Source organism: Papio anubis, chromosome 7 (genome assembly GCF_008728515.1).
Source record: "Papio anubis isolate 15944 chromosome 7, Panubis1.0, whole genome shotgun sequence".
Taxonomy (NCBI): domain Eukaryota; kingdom Metazoa; phylum Chordata; class Mammalia; order Primates; family Cercopithecidae; genus Papio; species Papio anubis.
Genome location: NC_044982.1, coordinates 6,456,299 through 6,475,196, shown reverse-complemented (window position 1 = coordinate 6,475,196; position 18,898 = coordinate 6,456,299). Strand labels below are relative to the sequence as shown.

Below are 18,898 nucleotides of genomic sequence, written 5' to 3'. Positions count from 1 at the left end.
GTTATTGGTGTTCAGGCATCTAGTGGCAAGCACAGTGCTTTATTTATGCCATCTCTGTAACTCCGCTAAAAGGTGTGTGATGCCCGATACGCTTCACCCACACCTAGTGCTCGCGGTTCTCTATATGCCATGCGGTTCTTGCCTCCCTGCCTCTGCTCAGCTGCCTCTCTCCTCTGCCTAAAACCCCACATCCCCTTCCTGAATTCATCTGGGGGTTGAAAGTCTTCATCTTAAAACCCACACAGCATTTTCTTCAGAAAGCCTCCCCAGGCCTGGCACAGTGGCTCATGCCTGTAATCCCAACACTTTGGGAGTCTGAGGCAGGCAGATTGCTTGAGGCCAGGAGTTCAAGACCAGCCTGGGCAACATAGTAAAACCCTGTCTCTGCTAAAATTATAAAAATTAGCCAGGCGTGGTGGTAGATGCCTGTAGTCCCAGCTTCATGGCAGGCTGAAGCACAAGAATCGCTTGAACCTGGGAGGCAGAGGTTGCAGTGCGCCAGGATCGCACCACTGGACTCCAGCCTGGGCAATGGAGTGAGACTCTGTATCAAAAAATAAATAAATAAATAAAAATTTAAAAGAAGAAAGCCTCCCCTGTCCCCCGCTCCATCGCATCCCTCCTGGCTGCATAAGGTTTATAATTACTCGTCTGACTGCCTAACTAGCTGGGAGCTCGCTGAGGGCAGGTACTGTTCTACCTATCTCTCTTTCATTGATGTTTTGTGACCCACTAGCATCTACCGGTCAGACTAAGCCTGAAATATTGGCCCGGTTTTAGGACCCAGACTGATTAGTTACTGGGATGGCGAGGAGACTGGTAGTTTGTTGTGTGGCTGATGGAGGGAAGCGCTCTTCCTTCAGCTATCTGGTGGGTTGTCTCAGGCTCTGCAGAGCACCCTGTGTGACTCTGGAGAGCAGCGAGTTGCATGTCACTCAGAACAAGGAGGGATTGTCTAAATTAAAACCATTTACAACCAACAGGTTGCTTTGGAGAGTAGTAAGTTAAGTTTCCTATCCCCTAAAGCTCAGTGTGGACTTGTCAGGGCAGCTTCATTGGACATAAAAGTGGATTCGTGTCTATAGTTCTTTTCAGCTCTGAGATTATTTAGTGAGCATTTATTAGGCACCTGCTCTGTGCCAGGTTCTGACACAGGTCAAAAGTCTGCGAAAGGAGAAAGGCCAGGAAGGAAGGACTAGAAGCGTCTCAGACCACATCACAGTGTGGAGAACATTTGGGCCAGGCTGATAGAACGTCCCCAAACCAAGGCTTCCCCCACAGAAGGGTCCTGTGTTGGGCAGGAATGGGTTGGCACTGGTCCCCCTGCCATGTTCAGTCAGTGGCTGGGAGCAGCCTGGGAGCAGCATGGCCTCTGTGCACCTGCTCCCATAGCAGGTTCTTTTCCAGGGTGACTGAAAGGCACATTTCCATGGCTGCCACACAGGGACTCTAGAAAGCATTGCCCCTCACACAGCACCTTCCCAGAGTGCTCCCCCAGAATCATGTCAGGGGCTCTGTGGTCACCTTCTAGCAAGTGGTAGAGCTGGACTCCAACTCTGTGGTCACCTTCTAGCAAGTGGTAGAGCTGGGCTCCAACTCAGATCCCTCTGATTTAATAAAACCCATGTTTTATTAACCAAGACCATGCTGCATCTCAGGATTTCTCCTAGCTCCTGAGACAGCATCCAGAACACACACCTACTTGTCGATTGTCACAGTTTGCAGCTGAGTGTACCAGAAGCAGTAAGTGCCAGAATTTAGCCCATCACTTGATTTATGGCTCATTTACATTGGGATAGAACTATGATTTGACCCAACGTCTATCGGTTCTGGGTACAGTTTACACTTTTTTTTTTTTTTTTTTTTTTTTGGAGACGGAGTCTCGCACTGTCGCCCAGGCTGGAGTGCAGTGGCGCGATCTCTGCTCACTGCAAGCTCTGCCTCCCGGGTTCACGCCCTTCTCCTGCCTCAGCCTCCCGAGTAGCTGGGACTACAGGCGCCTGCCACCGCGCCCGGCTAATTTCTTGTATTTTTAGTAGAGACAGGGTTTCACCGTGTCAGTCAGGATGGCCTCGATCTCCTGACCTCATGATTCACCTGCCTCAGCCTCCCAAAGTGCTGGGATTACAGGTGTGAGCCACCTCACCCGCCTATTTATTAATATCATTATTATTTTTTTGAGACAGAATCTTACACTATCACCCAGGCTAGAGTGTGGTGGCGCAATCACGGCTCACTCCAGCCTCAACCTGGCTCAAGTGATCCTCCCGCCTCAGCCTCCTAAGTAGCTAGGACTGCAGGCGCACACCACCACACCTGGATAATGTGTTTTATTTTTTGTAGGGACAAGGTCTTGCTATGTTGCTCAGGCTCGTCTCAAACTTCTAGGCCCAAGTGATCCTCCAGCCTCAACCTCCTATAAGTTCTGTGATTACAGGTGTGAGCCACCATACCCAGCTAGTTTACTCTTAATTACTAGACTTCCTGAGGACAGGGCCCCAAAGACTTAACTAGGGAAGGAACAACTTTACCTAAGCACATTCTCTTTTTTTTTTTTTTTTTTTTTTTTTTTGAGACGGAGTCTCGCTCTGTCGCCCAGGCTGGAGTGCAGTGGCACGATCTCGGCTCACTGCAAGCTCCGCCTCCCGGGTTCACGCCATTCTCCTGCCTCAGCCTCCCGAGTAGCTGGGACTACAGGCGCCCGCCACCTCGCCCAGCTAGTTTTTTGTATTTTTTTTTAGTAGAGACGGGGTTTCACCGTGTTAGCCAGGATGGTCTCGATCTCCTGACCTCGTGATCCGCCCGTCTCGGCCTCCCAAAGTGCTGGGATTACAGGCGTGAGCCACCGCGCCCAGCCGCACATTCTCTTAAAAGATAACGTTTCAGGCCCCAAAACACAGAGATGGTAACTGCCACCCTCTTAAATATTGTGGAATGAATGATGAATTACAGGGAAGAACGATGCAGCACAAATTGCAGACCAAAACCCTTATGATTCACTCTGAATACATCTGTCCACAGATGTGCCCAGGACCCTCAACACAAAGCTGGGACAGCTGAGGTCAAGTGTGCCCTAGGCTCCTAAACGCCAGAGACAGAGCCAAGTAGTCAGCAGCAAGATGGAGACCCAGCAGTGCAGGCATTCAGAGCAGGCCCGAGACCCAGCACTGGCCCTCACGCCGTAAGATGTGCATGGGGTTCATTCAAAGTGAAATTGAGGGAATATGTAGGGGAAGGCCTTATATATGGCACTGTACACAAAAATATTGTTAAAAAGTGTGATAATAATCCATATACTGGATCATCCGCAGTCTCCAAGAAGTAGGGGAGTTGGACCCTGAGAAAGCTCAGCCCTCTGGAACACTGAGGAACTGCCTATGCTGGTCAAGTTGAGGTTTCCAAGTCACAGAGAACTAATCCTATAAAAACCACGGTTTGTTTTTGTTTTTATTTTTATTTTTTTTGTTTCGTCTCATAACCACAGGGCTGGGGGTACAGATCTTTGATCTTTATCAAATACTTTGCTTGTCTTCTTAAGTGTGGGGAAGTGAACATAATACGACTTTTTCTCAACTGCTTGGTCTCAGCATTATAATAATCCACTGTCGTACACACTTTGCTTCTGTATGATTGCTCCCAAATTGTTGGGCATTACAATACTGTTTCCAGTCCCTTGTTGTCTTTACGCAGCCTCGCGTGCTGATGACCACTCCTCATTGTGGCCAGTGTGCCTACCTTCAGGAAGCAAGGTTCCCTCTTTAAAAAAAAAAAAAAATAGGAACGAAGGAGTATTGCTTTTTTAAAGTTGGGAATTCTAATATGCTGGAGAAGACGTTAAAGATTAGTAGGCTTATGAAGAGCCGGTGGGCTCTGAGAGACTTCCTCTGAATACCGTGGCAGGAGTTTTAGTGTGTTAATTTTAGTGATGGCCATTTTATCCTTCCAGGGGCTTCTTCCCTGCTTCTCTGTCATATTTTGAACAAATGAGATTTTTGTGTGTGTGTGTGTGTGTGTGTGTGTGTGTGTCTCACTCTGTCACCCAGGCTGGAGTGCAATAGCACGATCTCGGCTCACTGCAAGCTCCACCTTCCGGGTTCATGCTATTCTCCTGCCTCAGCCTCCTGAGTAGCTGGGACTACAGGTGACCGCCATCACACCTGGCTAATTTTTTGTATTTTTAGTAGAGACAGGGTTTCACTGTGTTAGCCAGGATGGTCTCGATCTCCTAACTTCGTGATCCACCCACCTCGGCCTCCAAGAGTGCTGGCCGCATTTTTCTTTAGATCACCTAAATATTTCATTGCCTGTGTAGCCTATCTGGTGCTACCCTAGTATAATGCCATAAATGAAGCATTTTGTTGGATGTGGCAAAGAATATTATTTATGTCATATGCTCTAGAATCAGACAGAAGTGGTTGGAAATCTCCAGTTTAATCACTGAATACCTGTGTGAACTTGTACATATCTTTGCAAGTCTCTGAGCCACTTTTTTCTCATCTAAAAAATGGAGAATGGAGGTAATAAATAGCTGCTTCTTAAGTTGTGAAGCTTAGGTGCTTTAATGCATTTTTTCTCTCTCTTTTTCATTTTATTTTATTTTATTTTATTTGTTTTTTGAGACAGAGTCTCGCTCTGTCGCCCAGGCTGGAGCGCAGTGGCGCAATCTTGGCTCACCACAACCTCCATCTCCTGGGTTCAAGCAATTCTTGTGCCTCAGCCTCCCGAGTAGCTGGGATTACAGGTATGTGCCACCATGCCCAGCTACTTTTTGTATTTTTAGTAGAGATGGTGGGGGGGCATCTCACCATGTTGGTCAGGCTGGTCTCGAACTCCTGACCTCAAGTGATCTGCCTGCCTCAGCCTCCCAAAGTGTTGGGATTACAGACGTGAGCTACTGTGCCTGGCCACATTCTCTTATATAATACAGTACATGGAATGTTGTGAACAGTTGGCAAATTATAATTGTAATTCCTTTCTTATTCAAGCAACTTCTCCCCTGAAAACAAAGCTGTGAGTCTTCCAAGCTATTGAAAGTTTTGGCACAGAACCTTCTCTCCATTCTGCAGGCTCCTTAGAGAATGTAAGCTCATCACCTCACCAGACAGTTCTTCTATAGACAGTTGGAAGTTCTGGCAATTGGAAAGTTTCTTTATGTCAAGTAGCAAATGGCCTCTATTTCAGAAAAGGACAAAGTCAACTTCCATCCCCTGTAGCTGAGGCTGACACCAGTTTTTTCTTGCTCCGCAGTGAACAGAGTATCTGCCAAGCCCGGGCTTCCGTGATGGTCTACGATGACACCAGTAAGAAATGGGTACCAATCAAACCTGGCCAGCAGGGATTCAGCCGGATCAACATCTACCACAACACTGCCAGCAACACCTTCAGAGTCGTTGGAGTCAAGCTGCAGGATCAGCAGGTCAGTGCTGGAATTACAGATTATACCCGTGAGCCTGTGCACCACCTCCTCACCACCCACCCCTTACACACACGTATCATTAAGAGGTCAGAACAAAAAGGTCAATATTTGGAATCAGAGGACCTGGGCTTGGATTATGACTCCATATCCTCATACTTCAAGGTATGACACCTTAAGCAAATTGTTTTCTGGATTTCACTTTTTACCTATGTTACATGGAGACAGAAATCCATACCCTCCCTGTTTCACTGTGTTATTGTCAGATTAAAATAAATAATAGATGTGGGAAAGCTTTGAAAAAGTAGTATTGCAAAAATGTGTTCATCTTACTCACATGTAAGGTGGCTATTAAGATTTGGGGTTCATCAGCCTTCTAAGTCTTACTTTAGAAAGAGTATCAAGATGATTGGGAGAAGCTGGGGTCATTTCTCTCCCTGATAGTTCAACCTAGGCAAATCAGATAAGATAGTTTGTGAGTGTACCTGGTAAATACCTACATAAATACGAGAGAACAATCATGTCCACCTGTGTCGTGAATAGTCCTACACACATAATTAATGGCAAAAGAGCCTGATGTGACATGGCCTAAAATAGGGACGTGGAGAAACAGGCTGTTTAACCTGTTTAACCACAGTGACTTTGGTTAGTTCGGTGCTCTCCCTCCGACTCTCTTCTTAGAGATTCACAAGGGCATTTATAGCAGTGAAGTTAACAGATCTGTAATTATAGCATTTGTGAAAAACTCTACATAAACAGCATCTTGTGGCAGCCTCAGTGGGTCAAGCTTCAGCTAAGTTGAGCGGCAGGTTAGCTGCTATCTTGGAAAAAATCAGCAATCAGAAGAGAGAGAACAGAAACTCTAGGTTCTGTTTTAATGTGTTGCCTGTTGATTGGGTTTTTGCTTTAACCAAAATAGCCGTATTAAGTTTCAGATGCTTATGGCTAACAGAGACATCCCTACCCCAGGACCCCTGATAAAAGGTAGTCTTTGTCGCCAGGCGCGGTGGCTCATGCCTGTAATCCCAGCACTTTGAGAGGCCGAGACGGGCGGATCACAAGGTCAGGAGATCAAGACCAACCTGGATCACACGGTGAAACCCCGTCTCTACTAAAAAATACAAAAAAATTAGACAGGCATGGTGGCAGGCACCCGTAGTCCGAGCTACTCAGGAGGTTGAGACGAGAGAATGGCATGAACCCGGGACACGGAGCTTGCAGTGAGCCGAGATCACACCGCTGCACTCCAGGCCCGGCAACAGAGCAAGACTCCGTCTCAAAAAAAAAAAAAAGAAAAAAGAAAAAAGGTAGTCTTTCTAACCTTGAAAGCTTGGTACCTCCAGAGGCATCCCTTTCCGTTGTTGATGAGCCTTAATGGTATAATGGTATAAATGTCTTTCTAGAAACCTTATAGAAGCTGCCTTCCTAAAATTCCAATTCACTAATTCTAGATCTGCCTTTTAGTGACACACTGTGCCACACATTGCAGGATATACAGAACCTTTGGACCCAATTATGGTGTCAAAAATATCTCAAGTTTTTAGAACACCTGGTAGTTGGGGCTTGTGAGGGCAGTACCTCCATATCTTTGACACAAGGTCCATTAGGTGCGGTTCCTGAATCATAGTAGATGTTCCCTAAGTGATTACTTTTATTATGACAAGTTTTCCATTCCCTTCCTGCCTCTTGGTTGCCCTCCAGGGCACAGTAGGAAGACAGCATGGTGTACTGGAAAGGGCATGGGAAGGGAGAGCTCCCCAAAACCCAAACACTACCTGTTCTCAGGGACCTCAGCACCTCACAGCCTCCTTCAGAGGAAACCACATGTTGAGAAAGAGACCTTTTCCCCACCCCGGGAGGGACTGACAGCAGTCTTCAGTGGTATCCTGTTTAAATTTGGAGGGCTATGTTGATTCTTAGAGGCCTCCTGGAGTCTGATTGCGAAGTTCGGAGCACAGCCTCCCACTTGGAATCGCATGTTCAGGAGACAGGCTGTCAGACAGGATTGAGGGATGGGGCATGTTTAGCTAGGAATGGAAAAGAAATTCTTGGTAAACCAAGACATTAGAGAAAATGGCAGGAAATCTGGTCCATAACAATTTTTAGGGACCTCAGTAGAAAGACCAATTTTCACAGATTTGGTTTTAGCCCATGTGGACTACCACCTTAAAGTGGTCAGACATGTTAAGAAAGTCAAAGATTCCTGGTTTTTATAACTAAATAGGGATATCTTACATGTTTAATGCTCTTTATGGTTAATGGAGCACTTTTCATGCCTGTTATTTTATTCTCCCAGTAAGGATAATGATACAAGAATTATTATCACCATTTTGCTGAACAGGTAGACATAAAACCAGGTAATCAGTTGTGGGGAAAATATATAGTAAGTTGTGGTACCATTAGCCAAAATCTAACTAAATCGCACATTCAGGGTGAAAAACCTAAAGGATTTTTAGTTGAGAATGAGTTTTGGTCACCAAAAAATGTGGCTGTTGCAGTGGCTCATGTCTGTAATCCCAACACTTTGGGAGGCCAAGGCAGGTGAATCACTTGAGCCCAGGAGTTTAAGACCAGCCTGGGCAACATAGTGAGACCCCATCTCTACAAAAAAATATATAAAAATTAGCTGGGCCTGGTGGGGCATGCCTGTAGTCCCAGCTGCTCAGGAGGCCAGGTGGGAGATTCTGTTGAGTCCAGGAGGTTGAGGTTTCAGTAAGCTGTGATCGCGCCACTGCATTCCAGCCCGGGTGACAGGGCAAGAGTGTCTCAAAAAAACAAAAACAAAAAATGTTAGTGAGTTCTCAGGCTGAATTAGTAGTAGAGTGAATTGATAGAGGTAGAATAAATTAATAGAGGTGGAGCGAATTTGTGGAGGCAGAGGTTCAGAAGAAGGGAGACTACTGTCCTGCTCTGGTCTGCATGGGTCATTCTTCCCACAGAACGCTGGTACCGCATCTGAGTACAACAAACTGGAATCTACAAGAAGAAGGGCATCCAAACTGGTGAAAGATCTGAAAGCGGTATAATATGGGGAACAATCAAAGGAGTAACAAGAGATATTTACTTGGAGAAGATAGAAACTGAAGGGGGCATGACCACAGTTTTCAAGTCTCTGAAGGGTGCCATGTGGAAGAGAAATCTCACTTTCAATGTGGACCCTGGAGAACAGAACTAGGAATATTGCATGGATGCTATAATGAAAAAGATTTTAACGCAGTAAAAGGATGAGCTTTCTTACAAACATACCGTTGAAAGATGGAAACTATTACATTGCCAGCCTGAGAGGTAAGATTCTGGGAAAGACAGTCTGTCATCAAGTAGAGATTTGGATGAGATGAGACCTCTAAAGTCTTTGCCAGTCTGTAGATTCTGTAGTTTTTAGATCCAGGTATATGTGGGGTCAAGAAGATAGTTCTCCACTATCAAGCATCTTTCTTTTTTGTAAAGGACTCTTGACTCTTTTTACCCAGAAGCCCCCAGAACGTGTGAAGACAGTACAGTCATGCACCCCGTAACGACGGGGATACATTCCGAGAAATGCGCCCCTGCGGGATTTTGTTGTCGTGTGAGTGTGCTCACACAAACCGAGATGGTACAGCCTGCTACACGCCTGGGCTGTGTGGTACAGCCTGTTGCTCCTAGGCTACACACCCGTACAGCATGTCACCGTACTGAATACTGCAGGCAGTTGTAACAGTGGTATTTGTGTGTGTAAACATACGTGAGTGTAGAAAAAGTATAGTAAAAACACCGTGCTATAGTCTTATGGGACCACCATCGTATATAGTCTGTTGTTGACCAAAACATCTTTATGTGGTCCATGATTATATTTGGAGTTGCAAGACCTTTCTTTAAAAGAACAGGAAAGGCACCCTACTTACTCCTACATTCCCCAGAATAAAACTTGTGCAAACGTTGTAATTATGGGCTGTTATGCAAAAAGTTCGACATTTTAAAATGTTCATCCTTCAGCAAGTGTCCAGATCAGTTCAGCCAAACCTTGGAGAATTATTTTTAAAATAAAGCTGATAAGGAGATCCCAACAAGCCTCCAAAAACAAAAAGTTGAAAGTGAACAATTGGAAACAGATAAACCTTACAAACACTAGCCAAAAGAAATTGATGTGGCTATGTTAATATCAAAGTAGACTTTAAGGCAACAAGTGTTCCTAAAGATAATGACAAACTTTTGAATGATAAAAGGACAGTTGAAAAAGAAGTCATAGCATCTCTACATTTGTATGAATCCATTCATATATCTTCAAAACACATAAAGCAAAAATCTAAAGGGAGAAAGGGACAAATTCAGAAGCATAGCTGGAGATTCTAATCGTACCTCCAAGCTACTGATTGAATAAAGAAATAGAAATAAGTAAGGACAGAAAACTTGAATCACATTGTTAACCAACTTGAGCTAATTTACATTTGTAGAAACTATAGCCAACAACTGTATGATGCATAGTCTTTTCAAGTAAACATAAAACATTTACTGAAATAGACCATATGCTGGGCCATAAAGCAAGTGTCAAGTTAAATAGGATGGAACTCATACAGAGTATGTTCTTTGACCACAGAGGAATTAAACCAGAAATTAGTAACAGAGGGTAACTTTTAAAATCTCCAAATGTTTGGAAATTAAGTAGTGTAATACTGGATGAACCATGAGACAGAAAAGAAATCACAATGTAAACTAGAAAATATTTTGAACTGAACAGTAATGACAATATAACATAGCAATACTTGTGGGATGCAGATAGAACAGTACATATGAGCTGGGCGCAGTGGCTCATGCCTGTAATCCCAACACTTTGGGAGGCCAAGGAAGGAGGACCACCTGAGGCCAGGAGTTTGAGACCATCCTGGTCAATATGGCGGGACTCCACCTGTACCAAAAAAAATTTTTTTAATAACTGGGTGTGGTAGCATGTGCCTATAGTCCCTGCTACTCAGGAGGCTGAAGCTGGAGGATCACTTGAGCCCAGGAGTTTGAGGCTGCAGTGAGCCATGGTGGTACTACTGCACTCCAGCCTGGATGACAAAGTGATACCTTGTCTCAAAAACAAAAAAGCCCCAAAAAGGTACATATGGGGAAATTTGTAGCTATAAATGCATATATGAGAACAAGAAGAATGTTTGAAATTCAGTGATCTATGCCACTATCTCAAGAAGGTAGAAGAAAAATGACAGCAAATTAAACCCAACAAAAGTAGAAGGAAGGAAAAAATAAAAACTAATAAAGTAGAAAGCAGATGTATGATAGAGACACACAAAATATCTTGGTTTTTTTGAGGGAAAAAGTTGGTTCTTTGAAAAGTAAAATTAATAAACCTCTATTGAGAGTGAGAAAGAAAAACACAAATTGCCAATATAATGAATGAAAGGGGAAATCACTACAGATCGTAGAAACATTAAAAACATAGGATAACATTATTAATAACCTTATGCCAGTAAACTTGACAGCTTAGATAAGATGGACATATTCCTTGAAAAACATAAAGAAGAAACAATGCCAATCTTACATTACTCCTTCAGAGATGAGAGAAGCAAAGTCCACTTCTTATGGTGTCTTCCTATAAGCATGCTGTATAACCGGGATACAAAAACTGCACAAGAACCTTACAGGAAAAGAAAATTGCAAGCCATTATTTCTAATGAACGATAATGCAGTAAGTAAGCCTGAACAAAAGATTAATGACTTGAATCTAATAATGTATTAAAAAGAAAATTTTGACAAATACGATTTGTTCCAGAAATGCAAGATTAATTTAATGGAATAAAGCCGGAAAACCATAAGGTCGTCTCACAGGTGTAGAAAAAGCATTTAGTAAAATTCAGTATCCCTTCATGATAAAAATTGAGGAAACTGTAATTAAAAGATAAAAGTGATTTATTTAATCAGATAAAGGGTATCCTCAAACAACAACAAAACAAAAACTATAGCTGATATCATATTCAGTATCCCACTTGCCCCCTGAATTCAGGAACAGGACAAGAATGTTCACTGTCACCTCTCTGATTTAGCAGTTGGAAAGGAAGAAGCAAAACCATCTTACATCGCAGATGACTTGATAGTGTATGTGGAAAATGTGAAAGCTACAAACTATTATAGTAATATAAGAATATATACTAATATAATTATATTAAGTGAATTTGGCATGGTCACTGGATAGAAGATTGTGATATTATCATGTATGTATGAGTTTTCATCCACACTTTCTAGCTGGTAGATTCCAGATCCCTTATTAGAATGTCGTCATGCTGCCGGCCTCACCTGCCGCTTTTCTCCCCAAGGCAGGAATCGTCCCCTGCTTTTCTGACTGGAAACTGGTCTTAACGAAATTCCCTGACCTACCTTGTCTGATTGTAGGTGCTAAGACCCTCATTTCAGAATGGGTTCTGCCCCATACCCTGGAGGAAGGAATGCTGCAGAGAGGCCAAGGAGAATCTGAATAAACAGGCCTTGCTGGGTTTTCCCACTCAGTCTGTTAGTGTGAGATCATACCCTTTTTGTCCAGTCACATTTCTACACAGTGGTCAATCGTACCCGTCCAGTGAAGTCTCCATAAAAGGCCCAAAAAGGCAGAGTTGGGAGAGCTTCCAGAGAGCTGACCTGGTGGAGGTTCCTGGAGGGGGCATGCCTAGAGAGGGTGGAGAAGCTCCATCCTCTTCCCGCATCCTTTGCCCTGTGCATCTCTCATCTGCCCACTCATCTGTAGCCTTTGTTATGCCCTTTATTAAGAAACAAGTAAACCTAGGTAAGCTGTTTCCCTGAGTTTTGTGAGCACTCTAGCAAATTCATCAGACCCAAGGCAGGGATCATGATAACCCTGATTTATAGCCTATGGGTCAGAAGCACAAGTCACAACCTGCACTTGGACTGGCATCTGAAGTTAGGATAGTCTTGTGGGACTCAGCCCTCAACCTGTGGAACCTGATGCTATCTCCAGGTACATAACATCAGAATTATAGAGGACACTTGATGTGTACTTGAGAATCTGCAGAATTGCTTACTTGGTGTGTGAGAATAGAGAATAGAGGCTAGGTGCAGTGGCTCTCGACTGTATGAGTGTACAACACTTTGGGAGGCTGAGGCAGGAGGATCACTTGAGCCCAGGAGTTCAACATAGCAGCATAGCAAGCCTGGGTAACATAGCAAGACCTCGTCTCTACAAATAAAAAAGTTTTAAATTGACCAGGCATGGTGGCACACACCTGTGTCCCAGCTACTCCGGAGGCTGAGGCAGGAGGATCCCTTGAGCCCGGGAGTTCGAGGCTGCAGTGAGCCATGATCATGCCAGTGCACTCCAGCGTGGGTGACAGAATGAGAGCCCATCTCATTCTGGGGTCTGAAGAGAATAGGAAAAACACTTTAGTTTTTCTTATATCCTTACAAGTACCTATGTCTACTAAAAGACATGTATGAAAATGTTCGTAACAGTTGTATTCATAACAACCAAGAATGCAAAACTACCCATATCCATCAGCAGGAGAATGGAGAAGTTGTGGTTAAAAAATGGAATACTGTGTAACAGTCAATAAGAATTCAGCCAAACTCGGTGGTTCACACCCGTAATCCCAACACTTTGGGAGACTGAGGTGGGCAGATCACCTGAGGTCGGGGGTTCAAGACCAGCCTGGGCAACATGGTGAAACCCCATCAATACTAAAAATACAAAAATTAGCCAGGCATGGTGGCATACACCTATAATCCCAGCTACTTGGAAGGCCGAGGCAGGAGAATCACTTGAACCCAGGAGGCAGAGGTTGCAGTGAGCTGAGATTGTGCCATTACACTCCAGCCTGGGTGACAGGAGTGAAACTCCATCTCAAAAAGGAAAAAGAATGAAATAATGGATATGTGCAATAACATGGTGAAACTCATAAACACTGCGTTGAAGGAAGTAAGCCAGAAACAAAAGAGTACATACCATATACCACAGGAGTCCATTTCTGTGTAGCTTAAGAACAGACACGGCTGGGTGCAGTGGCTCACGCCTGTAATCCTAGCACTCTGGGAAGCCAAGGCAAGCGGATCATGAGGTCAGGAGATCGAGACCATCCTGGCTAACACAGCGAAACGCTGTCTCTACTAAAAAATAAAAAAAATTAGCCGGGTGTAGTGGCGGACACCTGTAGTCCCAGCTACTCAGGAGGCTGAGGCAGGAGAATGGCGTAAACCCGGGAGGCAGAGCTTGCAGTGAGCCGAGATCGCGCCACTGTACTCCAACCTGGGCAACAGAGCGAAACTCCATCTCAAAAAAAAAAAAAAAAGAAAGAACAGACATATTTTGCCAATGGTGCTAGAAATAAGAAACATGGTTATCTCTACAGGTGAGTGTTGGGTGATGGGTACTAAATGAAGCAGCCTCACCCAAAAGTGGACTTGCAAAAATGCACATGTTCAGGTGGATACTCTGACTCACTCTAAGCAGAGTAAACGAAGAGGTGGAACCATTAGATACTGAGATTTTAGCTGTTGGCTGGTCAGGTCTGGCAATTAAGAAACACTGGCCGCCTCAACAGATGGTCAAGTGACATTGGCCTTTTGTCACTGCACATACGTCCAAAACACATTGCACTGGACTCCTGTTTTAGAAGTCAATTTTCAAATAATAAATACAAATTTTGTAATGCTCATGTCTCTCTGGCCATTTGGCTTACAGGGATATATCCTGTAGAAATACATCTTCACAAGACTATTCAGTGCAGTGTTATTTATAATATTCATCTTACATATGAGGAAACTGATATGAGCAACTTGTCTAAGGTTATACAACCGAAAAGTAATAAAGCCAGGGTTTTAATGCAGTACCCTCTGATGTAAAACCCTCTGCTCATTCCTTGTACCTAGTACAACTGTCTTCAAAGCAGTTGTAGACTGTTGGGGCTGTGTGTAGACACCAAACAGCAGCACTTGGTGAGCAGCCTTTGTACTGCGGTTACAGATAGAACAGAAACGGCAGGGCCAGGAGCCCTCAGTCAGCGACCAGCCACGTGTGGCAGAGCCCAGAGAACTTACAGAACAGGGATGCATCCTCTAGAAAGGCTTCACTGCACTCTCCCAGTCCAAATCCTAAAACCTCCTGCAGTTGGAAGTGATTTGTGAGGCTCCAAAGCTTAGTGCTAGGACCAGAGAGGGAATTCTAGGAAGAAGGATTTCAGCTCATTATACAACAGTACCCCCCTTAGCTGTGGCTTTGCTTTCTGAGGTTTCACATACCCAAGTCCACTGCAGGCTAAAAATATTAAATGGGAAATTACAGAAATAAACAAGTCATAAATTTTATTTTTTTTTTTAAATTTTTTTTTTTTTTGAGACGGAGTCTCGCTGTGTCGCCCAGGCTGGAGTGCAGTGGCGCGATCTCGGCTCACTGAAAGCTCCACCTCCCGGGTTCACGCCATTCTCCCGCCTCAGCCTCCGAGTAGCTGGGACTACAGGCGCCTGCCACCACGCCCGGCTAGTTTTTTGTATTTTTAGTAGAGATGGGGTTTCACCATGTTAGCCAGGATGGTCTCGATCTCCTGACCTCGTGATCCACCCGCCTCGGCCTCCCAAAGTGCTGGGATTACAGGCTTGAGCCACCGCGCCCGGCCATAAATTTTAAATTATGTGCCGTCCCAAACATTATAATTGTTCTATTTTATTATTAGTTATTGTTGTTAGTCTCTGACTATGGCTAATTTATGAGTTAAATTTTATTATAGGTATGTATGGATAGGAAAAAACATAAGTCTATATAGGGTTCTGTACTACCCACATTTTAGGCATCCACTGGGGGTCTTGGAACCAATTCTGCATGGATAAGCGGGGACTACCATACTGGAAAAAAAAATCACAAAGTCCTCAGCTTCTAAATCCAATTTTCCCATTAGCTTACTGTGTAACTTTGGACAAGTCACTCATTCTCCCTGGACCTCATTTCCCTACTGTAAAAAGAGCGGATTGAGTTAGATAATCCCTAAGGTGCTGTTTAGCCCCTTCAATGATTATCTGCTAGCCATACTATCCATATTCTGGATTAGGCATCAGCTGCCCCTCAATTCTCATTTCCTCCAAGAGCCACTTTGAGGTTTGGGGGAAAAAATATTCTCACTCACCTTAAGTTCCCCTCTGAGAGTGTAGCCAACCAGAGATCTCAAATCATAGGGTTCTAGGCCGGGTCCAGTGGCTCATGCCTGTAATCCCAGCACTTTGGGAGGCCAAGGCGGGAGGATCACTTGAGGTCAGGAGTTCGAGACCAGCCTGGCCAACATGGTGAAATCCTGACTCTACTAAAACAAAAATTAGCTGGGGCATGGTGGCATGCACCTGTAGTCCCAGCTACTCGGAGGCTGAGACAGGAGGATCATTTGAACCCAGGAGGTGGAGGCTGCAGTGAGCCAAGATTGTGCCACTGCACTCCAGCCTGGGCGACAGAGCAAGACACTATCTTAAAAAAAAACCATCCTAAAGGCCAGGTGCAGTGGCTCACGCTTGTAATCCCAGCACTTTGGGAGGCTGAGGTGGGTGGATCACGAGGTCAGGAGATCAAGACCATCCTGGCTAACATGGTGAAAACCCATCTCTACTAAAAATACAAAAACATTAGCTGGGTGTGGTGGCGGGCGCTGCTCGGGAGGCTGAGGCAGGAGAAATGCTTGAACCCGGGAGGCAGAGGTTGCAGTGAGCCAAGATCACGCCACTGCACTTCAGCCTAGGCAACAGAGCAAGACTCCATCCAAAAAAAAAACCATACTAAAATTTTTTTTTAAAATCAAATCATAGGGTTCTAAATTTCATTTCCCCAGAATATCTCCTCAAATATCTGGAGACAGTAGTCGGGAGACACTGAAGCATCTTTTATCTTGCTTCAGTATCTCTTAACCATTCCTGATATAAGGTGGTTTCGAGACCTTCTTCAATTTTTAAAGCATTTTCCCCTGGCTTGCTTCAGTTCACTACTGTCCACTAGAAATGCAACACCAAAAATGAAAACAAAAAAAACTTGAACACAGAACTTCTGATAGGGATTTACTAGGGCAGAATGGAGCAGCTTCTTCTCTTCCCTCATTCTGGTCGCTGTACCAATATTAATGTGTCCTGTAATCTAAAGAGCTATTTTAACAACAGTTAACTTTGCTAGTTCTTATTCTCTGGTAGTTATTAGTTACTAGTTATTATTAGTCATTTTTCTGATGACCTATAACTAAACCTAGTCTCCCACAGTCCAGATCTTTTGTTTTAGTGGTGTATGCATGTGAATCTATACTCCTAGCACAAAGAGCAAAAAAATAGAGAACCACCCTGGAACTTGTGTGTAGATGCTGGCCAAAATATGTGCCTGTGAATATGTAACAATTAAATTGTGAAACAGTTACGGGTGGTGGTGGTGGTGGTGGTGTTTGAGACATAGTCTGGCTCTGTCACCCAGGCTGGAGTGCAGTGGCACAATCTCGGCTCACTGCAACCTCCACCTCCTGGGTTCAAGCGATTCTCATGCCTCAGCCTCCCAAGTAGCTGGGACTGCAGGCACCCACCACCATCCTCGGCTAATTTTTGTATTTGTTGTAGAGACAGAGTTTCGCCATATTGGCCAGGCTGATCTTGAACTTCTGACCTCAGGTGATCCTCCCACTTTGGCCTCCCAAAGTCCTGGGATTACAGGTGTGAGCCACCATGCCCGGCCTCAGTTACACTTCTTTAGCTGATTTAGTGTACTGTGTGTGTGTCTCCCCTTTTCCCTGCCTCTGCCTGTCATAGGAAGACCCAAGCCCACCTTCCACCCAAGACTTGGAAAACAGCTTTTCTGGATGTCACTCATGTTTGCTGTCCTCTGGCTTTACCTTATCCAGCAGCACAGCTGTGTGGAGCAGTAGAGGAAAATGAGAAATCAGCATAGAGAGAGTTTTCCCCAACCTCAGATCACACAGTCCTTGCAACCTCAAAGCCAGACAAAATCTGAGAAATCATCTTGTACTTACTTCTAAAGCAAAATCCTTTCCATGACGTCTCTAAGAGCTGGTGCTCCGGCCTCATCCAGACTCTGCTTGCATGCTTCCATTCATAGAGATCATCATATTTCTCGGTTCAGTCACTGACAGCCTACCTTGTGCCAGGAGCTGTGTCAGTTACTTTCTCATATGTAATTTAATCCTCACAACACACTGTGAGGGTGCCATGCCATAGCCATATCACATTCTTCTCCATTTGACAGACCAAAAAACTGATCATTCATGAGTGTGGTGATGTTAGATCATGTGGCTTTGAGCTAGAAGGGATGGGAAGCAGAATTAGGGCTCCAGCCCCAGCATCTTTTCCTCCAGGGCACCACTTAGGAATATAATCTTAAAGTCCTTTGAAATAATCCTCTTTTAAATGTCTAAAAGAGCAGAGGTTTAGAGGTCAGGCAGACCTGGTGTTGAATCCCCTGGCAGCTTGTAAGCACCTGAATGTCTGGATTCTGTCGTCTCTGTATCCTTCCCTGCTGGGCCTGGCATTGCTCCTGGCAGTAGTTGATGCTTTTTGATTAATAATGAAGGTATGAATAATGCTGTATACATGTGTGGTACATAAACTTTCCCAAGTTATTCTTTTGACAAATAACCCACTTATTAATGCATTCGAAGTATTGGACACTGTGCAGAGGGCTATAGGAGGCATAAATATGAATTATAGAAGACTTGCCCTTAGGAGCTTTATATCTAGAAGGTAAGCTATAAATAAGATGTAGATAAGATACGTATCACAGTGTGATCTTCGCAGTAACCTCATTAGATTGATAAAGTCAGAATTATTATCCCCATCATAACCCCAGCGAAGTACAGTGACTGCCATGAGTGGAGTGGCTGAGAGGCAGGGCCAAACCAGAGCCCAGGGAACCTGCCTCCGAGCTCAGCTGTTCATCTGGAGGTTGTAACTACATAGCATTGTTAGTGAAAGGAAAGAACAGGTTTTGCAAACCCTCACTGTTCTATATGTTATGGTCTGAAAATCTACCTGATACTGCTTTTCCCTTCTTCAAACCCCATCCTCATCTTCCTGTCCTCTCAAGGATACAGTATACTTGCCCCATCGCAGCGCCCTCCAGCTCACTTACATTTTATTTATTTATACGTATTTCTCTCTCCTTTCTCCTCCAGGTTGTGATCAATTATTCAATCGTGAAAGGGCTGAAGTACAATCAGGCCACGCCAACCTTCCACCAGTGGCGAGATGCCCGCCAGGTCTACGGCTTAAACTTTGCAAGTAAAGAAGAGGCAACCACGTTCTCCAATGCAATGCTGTTTGCCCTGAACATCATGAATTCCCAAGAAGGAGGTAAGTAGGACTTTGTCTTGGCCTGATGCCGAGACCCTCTCTTGTTCTACCTCTGCCCTCCCACAGCTCTGGCTCTCCAGGTGTCCTAGCACTGTCACTGCATTGAGCCGAGGTTGCATGTGTCCTCAGAGAAAGCTGCTGCCTGCCTCTAGATTTAGAGATACAACAGTTCAGAGGAGGAAAGAATGG

The 18,898-nt window shown here is 44.5% G+C and overlaps 1 protein-coding gene across 9 annotated transcripts in view; it reads left to right on the top strand.

Moving 5' to 3' along the window:
* EVL (Enah/Vasp-like) overlaps positions 1-18,898 on the top strand; it is a 174,318-nt gene that overhangs the window by 108,600 nt on the left and 46,820 nt on the right. For 8 of the 9 annotated variants that reach the window (XR_002523525.2, XM_017961532.3, XM_009212240.4 and 5 more), the window contains 2 exons: positions 5,248-5,416; positions 18,532-18,709. Coding sequence is in view for 8 of the 9 variants with exons in the window: in XM_017961532.3 (XP_017817021.1) it covers positions 5,248-5,416; positions 18,532-18,709 (347 nt within the window). In the remaining variant the exon portion in view is untranslated. Of the gene's footprint in view, positions 1-5,247; positions 5,417-8,352; positions 8,699-18,531; positions 18,710-18,898 lie in introns of those variants that run through there. The other variant, XM_031667851.1, reaches the window with a different exon arrangement.